This window comes from Urocampus carinirostris, chromosome 11, assembly GCF_059441175.1.
Source record: "Urocampus carinirostris isolate Australia breed hairy pipefish chromosome 11, RoL_Ucar_1.0, whole genome shotgun sequence".
NCBI classification, from domain to species: Eukaryota; Metazoa; Chordata; class Actinopteri; order Syngnathiformes; family Syngnathidae; genus Urocampus; species Urocampus carinirostris.
Window position 1 is genome coordinate 6,192,714 of NC_142359.1, and position 22,509 is coordinate 6,215,222.

Below are 22,509 nucleotides of genomic sequence, written 5' to 3' on the forward strand. Positions count from 1 at the left end.
GTTCTCTTGCAGCCATCACCTTCAATAATGATACGTAACCATGGTCTTCTTACAACCGTGAGTGTAGTAAATCCAGGAGAGTAAAATATTTACAAATACCGAATAGTAAAAAACATTTTCTCTTGTTGTAGTGCAACACAACGTGTGATTTACATTCATCTTTTTCGGCCAATTGGAGGCTTTGTTTCGCCCCTTTAGCCTATGCGAGCCTGTAAATGATAAAAAGGATCCGCCCCCTTTACCTTCGAATAACTTTAGCCAATAGTGACTGATTCAAATGATGATTGACACATTGCTTAGGAAATGAAACGCCGGTATATAAATCCCAGCATACACCGCGGATGACTTCGCCATTGGGGGAGAAACTAGTCGGCGGCTGCTTGCCTTAGTTGCAAGACTTTGCGACTTAATATTGATCCATATATAAGGCGCACTGTATTATAAGGCGCATGGTCAGCTTTTGAAAAAAATAAAGGCTTTTAGGTGCGCCTTAGAGTGCGGAAAATACGGTACCTCATGTTGAGGTTTTGAGTTTTTCCTTGCCCTCATGTCGGTTTTAGATCATGTGTAATGATAGTTTCTAGTCTGTACAGCCCGTTGAGACTTCTCGTGATTAATTGCCATACGAATAAACATGACTTGACAATAACCAAAACCACAATCTCAAACAACTTAAAGATACGAAAAGAGGGGTTCTCACAGAACAACATACCATCATTGGGTTGGAATGCACGATAATAATTCAGAGGACATTCCTGCCGGGAAACCATCCACTTTATAGAAATTGTTGGTGCGTAGCCATCCTTGACTTGTTCAATATGTGCTTCTCCCCAGATCTCTGAATGAATCCTTTTTGATGGTCCAGACTGCTGAGCAAGAATTCTGGACGTGAGAATAAAGACACACTCACACCCATAACATAATGTTTTAGACCAGGGATGTCAAACTGAATTGCACAAGGGGCCAAAATTCAAAACACACTAAAGGTCGCGGGCCAACCAGGATAAACATTTAGAATAGAATAGAATAGAATATACCTTTATTGTCATTGTTACAAATGGGCTAACATATTGTGACAACGAAATTGGGCATGACACTCCAGTTTTACACATTCATAGTGAGGTATGAGCAAGAAGATAAAGGAACAGAGAAGATAATGTTATAAGACAAGGGGGATAAGGCTATAGTTATAATTTACATGGTATTTACACAGAAATGTCGGCATGTGGGATGTTACATACAGGGTTGTCGTGATAACGTTGGTATCCTAACGGTTGTGCAATATTGCATTTGGTGCAAAGTCATCATAGTGCAAAAATAGTCAGCATATGCATTGGTGCAAACATAGACATCATAGTGCACAAACAGGAAATGGTCAGACATTGTGCAATTTGAGCATTAAACACACTTAAACTGAATGTTTTTGGAACATAAATATGAATAAAAACAGACAAGAATATTCGATTTAAACCTTAAATCACTTATACAGTATTTATTATTTTGCTCTAAATAAAAACATCTTGTTAAATGATACAACTTAGAACTTAACTTAAACAACTTAACATTAAAATAACATTTAAATTCCTTTGCTCCTATGTCAATGTATATATGAAAAGAAACGTAAATATCCCAAAAGATTTTGCTCTCCTTAATATATCTCCTGTCAAAAGTAGAAATATGAAAATGCTACACAAATTATTTTGTAAAAACGTCACAACATTCTGAAAACAGGGAGCCTGAAGTGCTTACCTTTGGCGCAGACGAAGTAGGGCGAGAGATGGGAGGCACTTTTTTGCATAGCTCCACCCATCCCTCCCACTCACCCAATCAAATAACTTTAAGTTCTCTTCTGGTGTTTTGGCGTATTTGCAATTTGTTCCGTGGATTCATCTAAAAGTATCTAAACACTGAACACAGATCATATAGTAAGCTTTTATATAAAGGATTCTTTAGCGTTGTACAGCCGAAACGAGTTTTTTTTTGTGTGACACCTTGACAGTAAATCGTAGTGAAAACGTGCCCAATATATTCTGAAAGTACTGCTCTGTAAATCAGCTTTGTTTAGGCTTTGTGTGTATCTGAACACGAATAATGCAATTAAATTTGTCTCTGAGCCATAGGTACTCACAGAAAGAGCCATATATGGCTCGCGAGCCATATGTTCCCGACCCCTGGTATATAGTACAGAGGAACCTCGGTTCTCGACCATAATCCGTTCCATTTCTTTGTACGAAAATCGATTTGTACGATCACCGAAGCCGTTTTTTCCCATTAAAAGTAATGTAAAATTGTTTTAATCCGTTCCAACACCCTGAATGTTTATCTTGAATGTTTAACGTGAAGCTAACCCAGGCTAATCGTACGTTCGCGTGTAAAAATTAAAAAAAAATCAGGTCGTTTACACGTCATTTAGCACCCGGGTCTCCACAACAAGTGGTGAGCGGTTAAAGGATAAAGAAAATAATATATTTCTTACCGGTCGGCAGAAGCCATGCTGTATTCCTGAAAGAAGGGAAACTCGCACACCTTCTTCCTATTTTGCTCTTATTTCTTTCTTAAATGCAATAGTTGTACGCACTACTCCTCTTTTTTCACCTGTAGCAACTTTGCTGCTTGCACCGACCTTCTTCCGAGGCATAATTAGGGGTTAAAACACTCCCTTCACCGCTTTTGAAAAACGAAAACAGAAAAGGAGTGCGCGTTGCCGTGACAACAGTTCTTCACGAGGGGTGGGGGCAATCTACACTCGTACGCCGCTCAGCGTCGCCCCCAGCGTACCGGCGTTCGAACTCCGATTTTTTGAACGAAAAGCGAAGCGAGAATTTTTCGAAATTTTTGGTCGAGAACCGATTTGTTCGAACTGAGAGGCGTTCGAAAACCGAGGTTCCGCTGTAGTTCAGTTTTGGTTTGCTTTGCGTGTATCTGAACAGGATCGATGGCTCAAGTTTTGAACGAGATGGAGATCATTTGCATGCAATTAAATGTATCTCCGAGCCATAAGTACTCATAGAAAGAGCCATATATGGCTCGCGAGCCATAGGTTCCTGACCCCTGGTATATAGTATAGTATACGTCACAGGTGTCGAACAGGCGGCCCGCGGGCCAGATCAGGCCCGCTAAGGGATTGAATCCGGCCCGCGAGACAACACTTAGAGAAGCGCAAGAGAAAAACAAGCTGCAGGTTGAAATATGTCAACTTGATGTTGCCAAAGCCAGGTGCCTCGAACAAAGACACTGTACTTTTATTTCTTTCTCTCTCTCTCTTTCTTTTCCACCCCTTTCCTCCCACTCTCTGTCTCTGTCTCTTTAACTCTCTGTGTCTCTCTTTTTCTCTTCGTTTGTTGCTCTTTGTCTCTTTCTCTCTCTGTGTCTTTTTAACTTCTTTTCCAACAATAAACTGCAACGATTTATCATTTATTATACTCCTATGCCATCTAGCGACCAATATAATACACTACATTTAAATATGTGATTCCTGTCCAAACCAACCTGAATGCGCTTACGTGCCCGTGTTTTATTCTATCCTTCCTTTTTTCTCTTTCTCTCTTTTCTCTTTCTCTCTTCCTTCCCTTTGCGCTTTCTTTTCTCCTTTCTCTCCTTCCGTCTTTCTATTTCTCTTTGGATTTCTTTCTTCCCCTCCCTTTATTTTCCCCCTCTCTCACGACTTTTTATCTCTTTTGTTTCTCACGCTCTCTCCCTCTCTATCTTTTTCTTTCTTTGCCCCGCCCTCTCTCCTTTTCCCTCCTTCTTTCTCTTATTTCTTTATCTCTCTGTTTCTTTCTCTTTAATCTACAAGTCTGGCCCCCGACAGAATGTTTGTTCTATTGTGTTGCCCCCGAGTTCAGATGAGTTTGACACCCCTGGTATACGTCATATAGGTACAGTGACTAAAACGTCAGAATATGATGTCCAGGGATGACACGGCATTGTTCATATTGACGGGCCATTAATAACAATAATGTAAAACGGTCTTGCAGGCCGGGTATGATTACACAGAGGGCCGGACATGGCCCGCGGGCCGGGACTTGGACACATGTGTTTTAGACATGAGTTGCAACATGTGGTCACTTAAGACTCTCCATTTAATGTAAACGTGGCTTAACATTGCACAACCGGCCCCACTTTGGGGTATCTTGATGCGATCCAGCTGTTGTGTTTCTTAAAACGCGCCGCACATGTTTTGCTCATTTTATCGGCATGTTCTGCAAAATGCCGTGGTACGGAATGTCCTATTGGTTGATTTCTTGTATTTTTCCCTTTCCTGCTCAGAAATCGCGTGCTGAGGATGTCCGGGTCCCTGTCCCTCGGCAGGGTGCACTGGGACTTGGCGCTGTTCCTCCTGCTGGCATGGATCATGTGCTACTTCTGCATTTGGAAGGGGATTAAATCCATGGGCAAGGTGTGCTTGAAAATTCCACGGTGTCTTTAATACGGTTGAGCAGGACTGTGTTGCAGTAGCGGGCCGTGCATTTCACACTTAGGCCTTTATTAGTGTTGCATCTGAATCAATCCAATAACTACCGGGTTATAGGGCGCACCGGGTTATAGGGCGCACCCCGAAAAAATAGTTTTTGGTCCTATTTTTGACATACATAAGACGCACCGGATTATAAGGCGCTACAATGGGAGCGTCGACAAAACTTATTACCCCCTTAACATTCCCAAAGCTTGCAAAGACGCAAATACGTGTCGTAGACACGTGCGGATGCGGTGTCCGTACGATGTCACTCAAATGCATCGTTCCATCATTCGGAAGGTTAAAGTCTTGGGATTCAAGAATTGCCAACCATTCCTTAGTTTCTATTTACTTTTTCGCTCGCAACTTTACTGTGCATATGACAATAGACACTTGGAATTGAGTTTAATTTAAAAAAAGACACTCCATTCCATCCATTATCTGCACCGCTTATCACAGAAACATCGAGTTCAGTCTGAAACAAGATACAGGGATAATATATATAGCCAGAGTAGCTCACCGAAGTCGTTGTGTTCATAATAATGTGCAGCCAATGTCCTCTTATATCTGTGAGTGTAGTAAATCCAGGAGAATAAAACATTTACAAATACAGAATAGTAAAAAATGCTTTGTGTATGCCGTCAACCACGTGCTATACACATTCATCTTTTTCGGCCAATTGCAGGCTTTGTTTTGCCGTTCAAGCCAATGCCAGCCTGTAAATGATAAAAAGGATCCGCCCCTTGACCGCCGAATAACTTTAGCCAATAGTGATCGATTCAAATGATGATTGACACATTGGTCAGCCAATGAAACGCCGGTAAATAAATCCCAGCATACGCCGCGGACTACTTGGCGTTCGGGGGAAAATCTAGTCGGCGGCTGCAAGTTAGTTGGAAGAGTTTGCGACTTAATGTTGATCCATAAATAAGGCGCACTGTATTATAAGGCGCATGGTCAGCTTTTGAAAAAAATAAAGGCTTTTAGGTGCGCCTTATAGTGCGGAAAATACGGTAGTTTATGGCTCTAAAACAGCTTTGACACATAAAGAAAAAGACATCAACAATAATCTCGTAAAATTGCATTAAAATTCAGGTATATAGCAGGGGTGTCAAACACATTTTAACTAGGGAGCCACACGATAGAACAAACATTCTCTCGGGGACCGGACTAGTAGATTAGAGAGAAAGAAAAAGAGAAAAAAAGACATAAGAGAAAGAGAGAGAGTGGGACAAAGAAAGGGAGAGAGCGAGAGAGAGAGGGAGAGAGAGAGAAAATGCAAGAAACAAAATAGATAAAAAGAGAAATAGTGAGAGAGGGGTAAATAAATAGAGAGAAAAATAAATCCAAAGTGAAATAGGAGGGAAAAAGAGAAGGGGAGAAAGAGAACAGAGTTTAGTCTGTGGTTGGCTATAATCTGTGGTCTGTGCAGCCCTTTGAGACTCCTAGTGATGAAGGGCATCACAAATAAACATGACTTGACTTGAAGCAAGAAAGAAAGAGAAAGAGAGAGAAAAGGAAAAAAGGAAGAAAGAGCAAAAGGTAAAAAGACAGAGAGCGAAAGAGACAAAGAGGAACAAACAAAGCAAAAGAGAGACAGAGAGAGTGAAAGACAGAGAGAGAGAGACAGAAAAAGGGAGGGGTGAGAGACAGTGAGAGAAAGAGAAAAAGAAAGAAAAAAGGAGAGAATGAGAGAAAAGATAAGGAGACAAAAAGAGAGGAGGAGAGGAATAAAGAAGCAGAAAGCAAGAGAGAGCGAGAGAGAGAAAGAGAAAAGAGAGAAGAAAATAAAAAAGGAAGAGAGACCCAAATAAAGTAAAGAAAGAGAAAGAGAGAGAGAGAGAGAGAGAGATAGAGAGAGAGAGAGAGAGAGAGAGAGAGAGAGAGAGAGAGAGAGAGAGAGAGAGAGAGAGAGAGAGAGAGAGAGAGAGAGAAATGCAAGTACAGTGTTTGTGAGAGGCACTTGGCTTCGGAAACATCAGTTGGACATATTTCATATTTCGTTTTTCTCTTGTGCTTCCCTCAGCGTTGTCTCGCGGGCCGGATTCAATCCCTTAGCCGGCCTGATACAGCCCGTGGGCCGCCTGTTTGACACCCCTGGTATATAGCCACATTTTATTCACCTAAAAATATTTTTGACCGTGCAAAAAGCTATCTTCCTTTTTTTCAGTTCCATCCAAAAAAGCTTTTCTATCAGCATCGGAGCTAATACTGAAATTCCGAGCTTGTCCTTTCTTACTTGCAGCATTCCTTTTTATCCAATTTCGGGCTGAAAATGTACGTTCACCAGAAGCCCTGGAAATTGGAAAATTTTTCTCCACCTTATTTTTGTGATTCTTCCGTTATTGTCCTTGGCCAATTATATATTGTGAAACCGCTACGGAAGCTAGAAGGCCCCTGCGCCGTCAACTCTTAATCTGATTGGCTTAACCAACATCTTTATCGACACTTATTGTATACCTTTGGGCCTGCAGAACTGATTGTGAAGGCCTCCAGGCGGATTTTTGACCCTGGCAACAAGTGATGGGTGAAATGTGATTGGTTAAATACTTAAATATGAAAGCACACATCACAAACCAGTGCAACTAGAAGAAAAGCGATGTAAGAAAGCTGACTGACAATTTGGAATTACTTAATAAGTACTTCTTAACAAAAAATAACATCACATGACTCACGGCCCACCACCGTTGTATTGGATAATTGAAAATGGCTTTCCCTCTGGCTCTTTGGCAATTCGTTTTAGAGACGAAACGAACCGATTGCTTAGTAATTTGAACCACATGTGACTTAACTAGTGTGACATTAATTGAGCAAAACGTTTTAGTCAATGTGGTTTAGGGAGTTGTGAAACTCCATTACATCACTTCTCCCATTACAAAAAAAACCATCACAGTCATACCTGTCAACTAATAATATTCAAATGTATTTTACACATTTTTTTGTGAAAATATTGAGCTTATGCACTGATATCTCGCCTGGAAACAAAATAAAATGGGCCCTACAGACGTTGGAACAATATTTGAAAAAAAAAGAAGCATAGAATGTAATGGTCCCCAACCTTTTCTGTACCACTGAAAATATTCTCTTGGCCCCAATAATAACATCAACAATTTTTACCGTGAGAAAAAATAGTGTGATGAGGATATAAAACCTAATGCCTTTTCCTATGTCATCTATATCCCTAACAGTCTCCTGTGGGGGTTGGCAACGTAAAAATGTTGAAAGAGCCATATAGAAGCTGCAAAAAATAATAAAAAGTATTTGTATAAGTCTTTTGAGGAAGCATGTACCGTAAATTCCGGACTATAGAGCGCACCTGATTATAAGCCGTACCCACCACATTTTAAGAGGAAAACCGATTTTGTACTTACACAAGCCGCACCTGTATATAAGCCGCATACGCCCACAATAAAACATGTAACACAATCACCAAATTAGCCCAAACACGGCTTTGAGTCCCGCGATTGTAACTGAATATAAAGTACACGGTTCAAAAACCACAGCCGGGAAAATGAACAGAAAATGATACCGGTACTTAAGGTTTGATGCAGACCTGCAGAGTCCGGGTACCTGTTGAAACTAATCCAAGGAAAACAAGTCTATATTTCCAAATGTAAGGGTGTTGTCCGCCGCGAAAACAGGTCTCACTTACCTTTACCCCACTTTCCTGTTTCCTCCTACGGAAAACCATATCATTTTCCATTATCAAACATTTTTGAAAGGGCACCAGGGAGCCACTGGGGAGCGCCAAAGAGCCACATATGGCTCCAGAGCCACTTGTTGCTGACCCCTGGTCTGGTGTTCTGCGATTCTGATTGATTGTCATTGCATCCGTATGTTGCGCAAATGTGGTCAACGATATTTTTCGACTCGTTAATCATCGCTAAAATACGGTAGATCTGTATAATACCGTAAAGTTTCAAATCTGTATTATACACCAAAAAAAAATCCGGTACAAAAGCAAAAATTAAGGCAGATTTTTCTTTCTTTCAGTGTGGCCCAGCACCAAACAACCCAACGACATAGTGGTCCACGACATAGTGGTTGTGAACCAGTGATATAAATTACTTTTCAAAGTTTTTTGATTTTTACCGATCGACAAATATGATTACTAGAATGACTGTGCAAAACATAACTTGCGTTGAGACGGGAAACCATTTTTGAATGAAATTTCCCTTTTCTGGTCTGGAAGAGTAGAATGTCTTTCGGGTAAAGCTGCCGAGTCAGCAAAACCAAAAATGCAAAGGCAGTTTTTTGCAGTTTTCCCACTTGTGGTTATCCACCTGACTGCCCGTAAAATGTGGTGTTGATATTCAATGTCATTTTTCTCTGGGAGAGTGGAATGTCTTTTTGGAAAAAATACTCAGTCAACGAAACCAAAAAGGCTGAATCAATTTTCTGATTCCCTGTGAAAAATGGTGGTCGTATCTAAACTCCCTCTTTTCTTGGAGGGACAGACACAAATAGAGACTAATAAAAGACAAAAGAAACTAAATATGAATAAAATGACTAAATTTTGTGCAGGCTTGGGGAGTAACAGAACACGTGGAACGGCAAAAATGATGTTGGCGAGCTGTTTGGATTTATTTTCATTTTGTTTCTGTGGCATTTTATGTTCGTTTTGCCAGAGATCAAAGAGATCAAAGCCAGGAGAGAAAGCTTACCATGTGTTGTGAGTCAAAATTGTATTCATATTTAGTTTTTTTTGGTCTTTTATCAGCATATTTGGTATTGGAGTAATCCAAAAGTAATTGAAAGTAATCCAGTTAAAGTAAGCCTACCCAACCCTGGGTAGGTAGGTAGGTAGGTATGTATGTAGGCAGGCAGGCAGGCAGGCAGGCAGGCAGGCAGGCAGATATAGATAAGATAGATAAGATAGATAAAATAGATAAAATAGATTAGATGGATTAGATAGATTAGATAGATTAGATAGATTAGAGAGATTAGAGAGATTAGAGAGATTAGAGAGATTAGAGAGATTAGAGAGATTAGATAAATTAAATGGATAGATAAAATAGATTAAATAGATAGATAAGATAGATAAAATAAATTAAATAGATAGATAAAATAGATTAAATAGATGGATAAAACAGATTAAATAGATAGAGAGATGTCTAGATAGATAGATAGGTTTCTGTCACATTTTATGTTAGTTTTGCCGGAGATCAAAGAGATCAAAGCCAGGAGAGAAAGCTTACCACGTGTTGTCAGTCATCATTTAATTCATATTTAGTTTCTTTTGTCTTTTATTAGCATATTTGGTATCGGAGTAATCTAAAAGTAATTGAAAGTAATCCAGTTAAAGTAACCCTACCCAACCCTGCAGACAAGATACCAAACGAAAACATTATCACCACCTACTTTGATCGCAGTGGATGAAAACGTCTCTAAAAACATGCTAAAACATTCTATCGGTTATTTTGCAGGTTGTTTACTTCACAGCCACCGTTCCTCACCTATTTCTCATCATCCTCTTCCTCCGAGCGGTATCGTTGCCCGGTGCCGGCGAGGGTCTGAAGTATTACGTCTTCCCTGACTTCTACAAACTGGGTGATGTCGATGTAAGACCTAATACTCAACTTTTACAATGTTGATTATTAACACATGATCAGGATAGCCTCGGGGTGCTATGTTGTAGTTTAGCAACAGCAGAGTGGATGATGTCACATGCTCAGCCAAAAGTTTGACGTCCTTGCAGCAGATGGAAATCTTTGTGCCCAGGGTTACACCGCCTCGTGGTCACGTAGATAGCGAGTTCGCCTCCTCTCCGCTTCCCGCAGGCTATTGTGTCTCTGTCTGCCGGGTAGCTCCACGTTAGCATCCGGGATGCTAGACGTGAGCCACGTTTCCGTAAAACACAGCAAACGGCACTCCCTGTACTTACGCTTTGATGTTTTTCACCAGCACAGCCAGTTCGTCGGTCTTATTTGGTAGAGGGTTCACATTTACTATGATTACGGCCGGTACCGAAGACTTATAACCCCGCTAGCCGCTTCGCTAGCTCCGGCTCTGCATCCTCTATAGCACAGGTGTCAAACAGGCGGCCCGCGGGCCAGATCAGGCCCACTAAGGGTTTGAATCCGGCCCGCGAGACATCACTCAGAGAAGCACAAGAGAAAAACAAGCTGCAGGTTTAAATATGTCAACTTGATGTTGCCAAAGCCTGGTGCCTCTCACAAAGACACTGTACTTATATTTATCTCTCCCTCTCTCTCTCTCTCTCTCTCTCTCTCTCTCTCTCTTTTCCACCCCTTTTCTCCCTCTCTGTCTCTGTCACTCTCTGTCTCTCTCTTTTTCTCTTCCTTTGTTGCTCTTTCTCTCTCTGTGACTTTTAACCTCTTTTGCTCTAACTTCCCTTTTTCCTTTTCTCTTTTTTCTCTTTCTCTCTTCATACCCTTCGCACTTTCTTTTCCCTTTTCTCTCCTTCTGTCTTTCTATTTCTCTTTGGATTTCTTTCTTCCTCTCCCCTTTCTTTTCCCCCTCTCTCACGACTTTTTATCTTTTGTTTCCCGCGCTCTCTCCCTCTCTCTCTTTTTCTTTCTTTGTCCCGCCCTTTTCCCTCCCTCCCTCTTTCTCTTATTTCTTTCTCTTCCTTTTTTTTCTCTTTAATCTACTAGTTTGGCCCCCGACAGAATGTTTGTTCTGTTGTGTGGCCCCCGAGTTAAAATTAGTTTGACACCCCTGCTCTATAGGGCCCCCTCATCACGCCGGCACGAGAATTCTTCAGGGCGCATGTATGGCGCATGACACAGTCCTTATCGATTTCCTTTTCGTTTCCTCCTGAACAAAAAACAAACAAATAAGAAGAGAAAGGGATCTGGGATCTGTCAAGGGACATTAAGCTTTACCCTTAGCTTAAACCACAGAAGCGTGCACGCGGACTTTTCGCTGTCATGACAGCCGGGGTCAAAAGTTATCACCCTGCAGGGGACTTCCTCTCCACATACGCATATACTCTCATCAATCCTTCAAGGCTGACGCAACACAGAGCGCTACAATTAATCAGGAAATGTGTTTTTTGTGTTTTTTTAGAGGCCAGACACGACTTAAGCATGTGGCCGCGTTCACCGCATGAATGTCTGCTTTGTCAAGGGTGACTTAGTGGGCGCCGGGGAAGATGACTTAAAAAAAAAAAAACGCAGAAAAGATACACCGCACATAAAGTCTTCTTCTGTGTAAACAACGCAGGCATGTACCAGCGTGTCGAATCGATCTGTTCCTTTTTGCCTGTCGGTAATGGCGACCACGTGTTGTCGGATTGCTATGTTCAGGAAATGCCGGCATTGTCTGTCTGACGTGTAGGGTTACTTTAACTTGATTACTTTCAATGACTTTTGGATTACTCCAATACCAAATATGCTAATAAAAGACAGAATAAACTAAATATGAAGGAAATGATGACTCACAACACGTGCTAAGCTTTCTCTCCTGGCTTTGATCTCTTTGATCTCCGGCAAAACTAGCATACAATGTGACCAGGGTTGGGTAGGGTTACTTTAACTGGATTACTTTCAATGACTTTTGGATGACTCCAATACCAAATATGCTAATAAAAGACAAAATAAACTAAATATGAATAAAATGATGACTCACAACACGTGGTAAGCTTTCTCTCCTGGCTTTGATCTCTTTGATCTCCGGCAAAACTAACATCAAATGCGACCAGGGTTGGGTAGGGTTACTTTAACTGGATTACTTTCAATGACTTTTGGATTACTCCAATACCAAATATGCTAATAAAAGACAAAATAAACTAAATATGAATGTAATGATGACTCACAACACGTGGTAAGCTTTCTCTCCTGGCTTTGATCTCTTTGATCTCCGGGAAAACGAACATAAAATACGACAGAAACAAAACGAAAATAAATCCAAACAGCTTGCCAACATCATTTTGGCCGTTCCATGTATTCCGTTACTCCCCAAGCTTGCACAAAATTTAGTCATTTTATTCATATTTAGTTTCTTTTGTCTTTTATTAGCATATTTGATATTGGAGTATTCCAAAAGTATATGAAAGTAATCCAGTTAAAGTAACCCTACCTAACCCTGCTGACGTGCAAGTCAAGTCACGATTATTTGTAAAGCCCTGAATCACAAGATGTCTCAAAGTACTGCACAGGATTACAATGACACCATACCCTGATCTTAAACCAACATTCAGGCAAGGGAAAGTTCAAGACCTCAGCACGACCAAAATGACCACGGTGCAATAGATTTAGCTGCAATGATTACTGATGCGGGTTACCTGAATCTGCTCCGTAGGCTCCCTGCATCTTTTTAAACCCCTACCTTCCTGTCATCATTTGTCGTGTAATTGAAGCTTTGATTCCTTCTTTGGATGGTGAACACAGCAAAAGTACATCACAATGACCAGGTGCCGATACATTCACCGAAATAAAAAAAACCCAAAGAACTTCAATATCTCTTAACTAATACAAAATAAAGTTTATGTATCATATAAACACTGTTAAAAACTTAGGGAATTGCCATGTTAATCCTTCAACATGGATGGAGATAGATTGGACATGCAACCGTCCTATCAGCCATTGTGTGAGAATACTGATGACAACCAGATCTATATAGAACACTTCTTAATGAACGTGCATCCATTTTTTAGCCCTGTATTACATTTTAAATACAAAACAGTTGCTTTAAAGCAGGGGTGTCAAACTCATTTTAACTCGGGGGCCACACCATAGAACAAACATTCTCTCTGGGGCCAGAGATTAGGAGATTAGAGAGAAAGAAAAAGAGAGTGAAAGAAATAAGAGGGAAAAGGAGAGAGGATGGGACAAACAAAGAGAAAATGGAGAAAGAGAGAGAGAACTATTGAGAGAGGGGGAAAGAAAGCGAGAGAAATAAAGAAATACAAAGAGATATAAAAAGAGAGAAAGAGAGAAGGAGAGAAATGAGAAAGATAGACGGAGAGAGAGAATGAGAAAAGGGGAGAAAGAGAGTAGGGGAAAGCGAGAGAGAGAGAGAGAAAAGAGAAAAAGGAAAAAAGGAGAGAGCAAAAGAAGGTATTAAGACACAGAGAGAGAAAGAGACAAAAGGAACAAAGAAAGAGAAAAAAGAGACAGAGGGAGTGAAAAAGAGAGATAGAGAGTGAGAGAAAAGGGGAGGAAGAGAGAGAGAGTGAGAGAGAGAGAGAAATGCAAGCACAGCGTTTGAGAGGCACTCGGCTTTGACAACATCGAGTGGACATATTTCAACCTGCAGCTCGTTTTTCTCTTTGCTTCACTCAGCGTTATCTCGTGGGCCGGATTCAATGCCTTAGCGGGCCTATTCCGGCCCACGGGCCGCCTGTTTAAAGTTTAAAGGCAACACAGTTGTAACCACAGTGCTGGTAGTCTGGTGGACCTTTAAACACATGTCACTCTGTCCAGGTTTGGCTAGATGCAGGAACCCAGGTTTTCTTCTCCTATGCCGTGTGCCAAGGAGTCCTAACCTCTCTCGGTAGCTACAACAAGTACAACTACAACTGCTACAGGTACAAAAAAACTGCAGTTTTTCTCATTTTGTGAGAGTACTGAGCTTTGTGTCTCCAAAACAGGGACAGCCTGGCGCTCTGCCTGGTGAACAGCGCCACGGCCATCTTCGCAGGCTCTGTGGTGTTCTCCATGCTCGGTTTCATGGCTCTCAATTTGGACCTGCCCATGGAGGAAGTCGTGAGTAGCGGTAGGTCCATTTATGGGACATTCGGGATCGGGGGCTTTTGCATGTTCTTACTCGCAATTCATGTCTTTATAAGTGGTCGATGAATTAATGGTTGCATCTCTAAATGCAGTTTGGAGCAATGTTCCCTGTAATTTTCCAGGGGTCTGAGCGTTCACTCAAAGTCGATAAGCAACGCTTGAAACGGCAGTGAGCAACGGCAATCCCAAGTGTCGCAACTAAGTCATTATCAAACGTGTCCAAAACTTGACATCAATGCAACACAAACTTTTTTTTCTTTCTCCCTGTTTTTTTTCTATTTTTTTTTAAATTCCTTTAAAAAAATCTCATTGTGTTTATTTTTTCCTAGCTGTTACTTTTTTCTTTTTTTTCTTTCTTTTCTTTTTTTCTGGCTTTTTCTGATTTTTTTCCTTCTTTTTTCTCTTCCTTTTGTTTTTTTTTTTCTCAGTTTTTCACTACTTTTTCTTTTTGGTATTTTTTTCTTTTTTTGTTCTATCGCCCCCTTCCTTTAAGTCTTTTTGTGCACAATTTTACATAATATTTGGTCGTGTAGGGATTAAAGCAAAAACAACCTGAAGAGCCGCTTGGAACCTGAAAGAGCCGGTTCTCTTTAGTGAGCCGAGCCGAAGAAGCCGGTTCTCGAAAAACTCTACTGACTTTACTTTTCAACTTCGTTCAAAATAGACTTCAAAATACCGCATTTAGAACACAGTGTCAGGGGAACCCGTGTATTTTCACCTTCATACACTGTAACTTTAACTTCATTCGCTACTTAATTAGCAATTTCGAGCCCTGGTTTTTGTGCGCTGGCTAGATTTTCTTGTGCGCTGAGAATGTGCAGGCAGTGCGCGAGTGCGCATGCGCGCACCTTATAGGGAACATTGGTTTGGAGTACGGCAATGGATCGACTTTAATATTTGGATAATTCAACATTAATTCAAATCCAGTTATCAATTGAAGAATGGTTCCAAAATAATTGATAGATGACCTTTATTTTGAAAATACTTTTTAAAGTTTCAATAAACTGAAAAAAAATATATATTGTCACGTCCAGAACATAGGGTAGACCCAATCGCGTAACGTATCTCGCAAGTTTATTGAGATAGAGAGGCAGGGCAGCGCCCGCGATCCGGTGCTCGCTAGACGCGGGAAGCAAGTCGCTCTTGCAATCGGATTGTGGTGACAGGGACAGAAAAACAGGACGATAGCCGGGACAGGAGAGCAAAAACGTGGTCGGGATCAAAAACGGGTTGTGAGCCGGGACGGGAGAACATACGTGGTCGGGCTCAAAAACGGGTCGTAGTTGGAGACAAAACGGGGAGATCAGGAACGGACAGGTGGAAAAACGGGAGCAAAAACGGGACAGGCGGGAGTCAGGGTCAAAAGGCTTACTTTGTGTCAATAGAGGTTCGCAGACGGACTGACCACAGGAGAGTGACACGACAGGGTTTAAATAGGGACAGGGAGCCAATCAGATAACCCACAGCGGCTGGCGCCAAATGAGCGGGCGAATTAATGAAATGAATGAGTAGTCATGACATATATAGATACAGTGAACCCTCGTTTATCGTGAGGTTACGTTCCAAAAATAACCCGGAATCAGCAAAATCCACCAATTAAAAACCTTATTTTTTTCAATACAATGAACAACTGAACAATTGAATACTTTTATAAATTAAAGCCATAGAACAAACCCTTTTTACAAGCGGATCTATTCGCTCAAAAAATAAAAATACTTTATACTGTACCTGTAAACATGTATTTTTTCATTTATTTACCAATATTTCGTCTTCTGGGGACAGTTCACCCAATCAACGCAGAACACAATTCATGATAAAATTCTGTAAGACAGCAAAACTATGTAAGGTGAGCCGTATTATGGGTAGGGGATACTGTGTTATTTTAAGGGCCAAGATGTAAGGTAAAATATGTTTTTTCCTGTAAATTACCGTAAATTCCGGACTATTTCGGACTATTGAGCGCACCTGATTATAAGCCGCACCCACCACATTTCGGGAGGAAAACCGATTTTGTACATACACAAGCCGCACCTGTATATTAGCCGCATGCGCCCACGATGCAAAACCGCAATACAAACACGAAATTAATCCATACCCAATACAGTCCAAAAACACAGCCGGCAAAATGAACTGAAAATGATACCGGTACTTAAGATTTAATGCAGACCTGCAGAGTCCGGGTGCTTGTTGAAAGTAATCCAAGGAAAGAAGTGTATATTTCCAAAGGTAAGGGTGGGAAAAATATATATCCACTATTGTCGGCCGCGTCCACAAACACGTCTCACCTTTACTCCACTTCCCGTCAGCCCGCGTTCGCCCCGCCCCTTCTTTCTCATTTGCTCGTACAAAAACATATCAGAATACGTTTCTAAAATAAATACATTACAAAAATATACAGTTGCAAATACATATTATACATGGTTACACATATTTACAAAGAAAGACGGTACACCGAGAGAGTTTTCAAAGCTTTAATAATAATATTTTAACTTTCATCCCAATCCGTGCCTGTGAAGGGTAGCAAAACGCTACTAGCAACACGCTTGCTACACAGTAAACAGCTCTGATAAATAAACCTACCGTACTTGTAGTAAGCACGGTAAGCCGTCCTCATCTTCCTCCTTATAACTGACGTCATCAAAGTCGTCTTCCTTCAGTATGGGAAAGAGACTTTGTCATATAGACGTCGTCCCACGCTCCCTTATTCAAAAACACGCTAGCAACACGCTCGCGGGGTAAAGTAGCTCTGTTTCCTTCTTTATCGGACTGCTCGATTGCGTTTAGCTTTCAATTGCGTCATGTGCCTTTCTTTTTGCAATTTGCATGATGAGGATATGTCTACGCTAATTTAATCTGCGCTCAAGCTAAGAAGTTGCAGTCTTCCTCGGCGCATATATCCCACCGGTCTAAATCTTACCTTTTGTACTCGAGCGCCGCTGGCGGCCGTTAGAAAAATGACATACATTGGCCGCATCACTGAATAAGCCGCGGGGTTGAAAGTTTGGGGGAAAAGTAGCGGCTTATAGTCCGGAATTTACGGTAATGCTTTTCGATATATTGGCATTAAATAGTCTCAACTCTGTGTGTCATACAGGTCCAGGGTTGGCCTTCATCTCCTACCCCAAAGCACTCTCAATGCTGCCCGGTGCTGCTTTTTGGAGCGTTTTGTTCTTCCTCATGATGTTCCTCCTGGGTCTGGACACGCAGGCACGTCTTAAATTGCACACTCGCCATTTTCTTTTAAAAAAATCACCTTTAGCCCTAATCCATTTTCATGCCTGAATGTAAGAATGAGATGAATAAGATTAAATCAACAAAAGAAAATGTGAGTTTATTATGAGAACTTACCTTGGAGGGAGTCACGGTTGTTAATGTACCGAAGGTATATGTGTGGCGCCAGGGTTGGGTAGGGTTACTTTAACTGGATTACTTTCAATTACTTTTGGATTACTCCAATACCAAATATGCTAATAAAAAACAAAAGACACTAAATATGAATAAAATGACTAAATTTTGTGCAGGGTTGGGGAGTAACGGAATACATGGAACGGCAAAAATGATGTTGGCAAGCTGTTTGGATTTATTTTCATTTTGTTTCTGTCGCATTTTATGTTCGTTTTGCCGGAGATCAAAGAGATCAAAGCCAGGAGAGAAAGCTTACCACGTGTTGTGAGTCATTATTTTATTCCTATTTAGTTTCTTTTGTCTTTTATTAGCATATTTGGTATTGGAGTAATCCAAAAGTCATTGACAGTAATCCAGTTAAAGTAACCCTACCCAACCCTGGTCGCATTTGATGTTAGTTTTGCCAGAGATCAAAGAGATCAAAGCCAGGAGAGAAAGCTTACCACGTGTTGTGGGTCATCATTGTATTCGTATTTAGTTTCTTTTGTCTTTTATTAGCATATTTGGTATTGGAGGAATCCAAAAAGTCATTGAAAGTAATCCAGTTAAAGTAACCCTACCCAACTCCGGTTGCATTTTATGTTAGTTTTGCCGGAGATCAAAGAGATCAAAGCCAGGAGAAAGCTTACCACGTGTTGTAGGTCATCATTTTATTCATATTTAGTTTCTTTTGTCTTTTATTAGCATATTTGGTACTGGAGTAATCCAAAAGTCATTGACAGTAATCCAGTTAAAGTAACCCTACCCAACCCTGGTCGCATTTTATGTTCGTATTGCCGGAGATCAAAGAGATCAAAGCCAGGAGAGAAAGCTTACCACGTGTTGTGAGTCATCATTTTATTCATATTTAGTTTCTTTTGTCTTTTATTAGCATATTTGGTATTGGAGTCATCCAAAAGTAATTGAAAGTAATCCAGTTAAAGTAACCCTACCCAACCCTAGTGATACATAAAACAACGCATACACAAAGATTTCTTAAAGAACCTTTTTTTTTCTTTTATTCTAGTAACGCTTTGTAACCTGCACTCACTGCTTCTTCATGCCAAACCACAGGGTCACAGAGTCATTTTCTTAAATTTCTTAAACCAGCCACGGCTGTCCTTGAATTCCAGTCTCAGGTTGTAGGTGCTGTTGAACCTGCGGCACGGGCCAAATGATGCCCGCCATGGGTTTTAACTCGGTCAATGCTGCGAGAAGCGCAAGAGAAAATAAAAAAAAGTCAAATAATGAACTGCACTTTTAAGTACGTCCAACTGATGTCACCAAAACCAGGCTGAGCCACTTAAAATAACCAGGCGCAGTAGTAGTTTTTTTCCGATCTATGTTTCATTTTTGATCCCTCTCTCTCTCTCTCTCTCTCTCTCTCTCTCTGTCTCTGTCTCTGTCTCTGACTATCTCTCTGTCTCTCTCTCTTTCTCTCTCTCTCTCTCTGTCTCTGTCTCTGACTATCTGTCTGTCTCTCTCTCTCTCTGTCTCTGACTATCTGTCCGTCTGTCTCTCTCTCTCTCTCTGTCTCTGACTATCTGTCTGTCCCTCTCTCTCTCTCATTCTCTCTATCAGTCTCTGTCTGCCCCCCTCTCTCTCTCCTTCTCTCACCATGTCTTTTTTTCTGTTTATCTGTTTCTCTCTTTCTCTGTCTCTGTCTGTGTCTGTCGCTCTCTATCTTTCCCACTATCAGTCTCTGACTGTCTCCCCCCCCTCTCTCTCTCACCATGTCTTTCTATTCTGTTTCTCTCTATTTCTGTCTTTCTCTCTGTCTGTCTTTCTCTATCTCTGTCTGTCTCTCACTCTCTTTCTCTCTATCAGTCTCTGTCTGTCCCCACCCCCCTTCTCTCTCTTTCTCTCTCTAACCATGATTTTTCTTTCTGTTTCTCTATTTCTGTCTTTCTCTGTCTGTCTTTCCTCTGTCTTTGTCTTTCTCTCACTCTCTTTCTCTCTATCAGTCTCTGTCTGTCCCCACCCACCCCTCTCTCTCTCTTTCTCTCTCTCACCATGTTTTTCTTTCGGTTTCTCTATTTCTGTCTTTCTCTGTCTGTCTTTCTCTGTCTCTGTCTGTCTCTCACTCTCTTTCTCTCTATCAGTCTCTGTCTGTCCCTACCCCCTCTCTCTCTTTCTCTCTCTCAACATGTTTTTCTTTCTGTTTCTCTATTTCTGTCTTTCTCTGTCTGTCTTTCTCTGTCTCTGTCTGTCCCTCACTCTCTTTCTCTCTATCAGTCTCTGTCTGTCCCTACCCCCTCTCTCTCTCTATTTCTCTATCACCGTGTGTTTTTCTTTCTGTTGTCTCTCTCTCTCTCTCTCTCTCTCTCTCTCTCTCTCTCTCTCTCTCTCTCTCTCTCTCTCTCTCTCTCTCTCTCTCTCATCTCTCTCTCTCTCTCTCACTCTCTCTCTCTCTCTCTCTCTCACACACACTCTAATTTACTAGTCTGACCTTATTCTCCCTTTTTCTCCCGGAAAAAAACTTTACCTTTTCCCTTTCCGGGGACTCACGGTTAGGGTCACAAAAAGCCACAAAATGAGAAGCAATATGATCAAAACAAACTTATATAAAACAAGTTTGCGGGATTAGCTGCATCTGGCGGTGAGCAGTCTCTAGTGGTAGCCTCTGGGAATGCTCGTTCCTTGGATTTTAACTCATACGTCGAGCTCGATTTTTGTTCCAAATAGCCCTGTAAATCTAAAATTTCGGTGTCCAGACATACTTGTATATGGAAGAGTATGACTGTAAACAAAAAAAAATGTTTTTTTTCAACAGTTTGTTTGCGTGGAGAGTTTAGCACGGTCCATTAGCGATCTGTTCCCGAAGCAAATGAGGAAGCCCTACGCTTGGGAGATCCTGGTCTTGGTGGTCTGTGTCGCCTGCTTCCTGCTGGGCCTTCCCCTTGTTACAGAGGTATTTACTATTTTTTGTTGAAAAATGTGAAATATGTTGTCATTTATTTCATTTGTTGTTTAATTTTCTTTAACTGTAATGGGTAATAAGTGTTAGTTTGTTCATATTTGAATTTGGATAATCACTGGTGGCAGTGACATGCAGTCAGGGGAGGGCCAGGAGGTCCTGCCTTACCCTTAATAACGGAAATATATATTTATAATAGCTTAAATGTTTATTCAGTATTAAATTCCTCTCACATTTTTCAATTTTATTTTTTAAAAAAACGCTAAATTTTCACATTGTATTAGAACGTAACGTCATACAATGCCGAGCAGTTACAGAGTGAGGCAAAGACTCCTCCTGCCTCAAGCCAGAGGGGCGATAATAAGACAAGGATTCTATAACATACATCAACAATATAATTAGTGATAGTATTAATAAGCTAAGAGCAAATCAAGGCATCCAGTCATTTTTTTTTCCTCGTTGCATGGATTTTTTTTTCATAATGGAGGATTACCTATTGATGCTTTTTTTAAAAAAAAGAACAGCGGATAGATTTAATTGATAAGTTAAAGTAAAGTTGTCAAGAACCGGAACTGGATCAGGACCCAAACGCGTGACGTTTTCACACAAGCTTTTTATGTTATGGGAAATGGGGAGTCATGCACGTCAGACAGCGGTTTGGCGTGGAAAGACAGGAAGCCAGAGACCGACGAGATCGATTCCAATTTCCCGAGTTGATATCGGACAGATGGGGTCGATACCGGACAGGACGGGACAGACAGACAGGATGGATAATGAAACAGGATATCGAAAATAAACAGGACGAACAAGACGGTAACGAAAACTGGAGAGAATACTAAACAGGACAAAAAATAAACGGGAACGAAACTGGAAACCGATATTAAACAGGACAAAAAACCTGAAAAGCATGAAAATTGCTAAACACAGTTAAATCCTTATTAAAATATAGCAATAAGAAAAATAAGATAAGATTAATGAAATAAAATGCGAGTTTATTACCATGGAGTGAGTCGCTTCGGACGCTAACACAATGGAAGGTGTCGGAATCCGAACTGTCCCCGATCACTGGTAGTAGACGAAAATGTCATTATAGAGCAGGGATGTCAAACGTGCGGCCCGGGGGCCAGATCAGGCCCGCTAAGGGATTGAATCCGGCCCGCGAGACAACGCTCAGAGAAGCGCAAGAGAAAAACGAGCTGCAGGTCTAAATATGTCCACTTGATGTTGCCAAAGACAGGTGCCTCTCACAAAGACGGTGTACTTGTATTTCTTTCTCTCTCTCTCTCTCTCTCTCTCTCTCTCTCTCTCTCTCTCTCTCTCTCTCTCTCTCTCTCTCTCTCTCTCTCTCTCTCTCTCTCTCTTCACTTTCTGTGTCTCTCTCTCTTTCTTTGTTTCTCTTTGTCTCTTTCTCTCTCTGTGTCTTTTTACCTTCTTTTGCTCTCTCTTCCATTTTTCCTTTTCTCTCTTTCGCTCTCTCCTGCTTTCCCCTTCTCTCCTTCTCCCATTCTCTCTTTCTCTCCTTCTCTTTTCTCTCCTTCCCCCTTCCCCCTTTCTCTCTTTCTATTTCTCTTTGGATATCATTCTTTCTCTCTATTTCTTTCCCCCTCTCTCACTATTTGTCTTTATATCTTTTTTGTTTCTCACATTCTCTCTCCCTCTCTCTTCTCTCTCTCTCTCTTTTTCTCCCTTCCTCTCTTTCATTGTCCCACCCTCTCTCTTTTCTCTCCTTCGCTTATTTCTTTCTCTCTTTTTCTTTCTCTCTAATCTACTAGTTCGGCCCCGAGAGAATGTTTGTTCTATCGTGTGGCCCCCGAGGTAAAATGAGTTTGACACCCCTGTTATAGAGGCTAACATTGACATGGTTTATTATTGTTATTCTCGATCAAACATTTATTTGGTAAATCAAAGGAACTGAGTTTACACACTTTATATTTATTTCTATTGTACATAGTCTGTCTTATTTTTAATGAATAGGTACTATGTGTCATGAACCAGGACAGGATCAGGACCAAAACGCATGACGTTTCTCACACAAGCCTTTTATTTTACGGGAA

The 22,509-nt window shown here is 41.0% G+C and overlaps 1 protein-coding gene across 4 annotated transcripts in view; it reads left to right on the top strand.

Moving 5' to 3' along the window:
* LOC148356291 (sodium- and chloride-dependent betaine transporter-like) overlaps positions 1-22,509 on the top strand; it is a 63,210-nt gene that overhangs the window by 16,914 nt on the left and 23,787 nt on the right. For all 4 annotated transcript variants that reach the window (XM_088347898.1, XM_088347901.1, XM_088347899.1 and 1 more), the window contains exons 6-12: positions 835-888; positions 4,270-4,399; positions 9,883-10,017; positions 13,846-13,949; positions 14,013-14,137; positions 17,249-17,361; positions 20,312-20,449. In XM_088347898.1, coding sequence (XP_088204024.1) covers positions 835-888; positions 4,270-4,399; positions 9,883-10,017; positions 13,846-13,949; positions 14,013-14,137; positions 17,249-17,361; positions 20,312-20,449 — 799 coding nt within the window. The remainder of the gene's footprint in view (positions 1-834; positions 889-4,269; positions 4,400-9,882; positions 10,018-13,845; positions 13,950-14,012; positions 14,138-17,248; positions 17,362-20,311; positions 20,450-22,509) is intronic.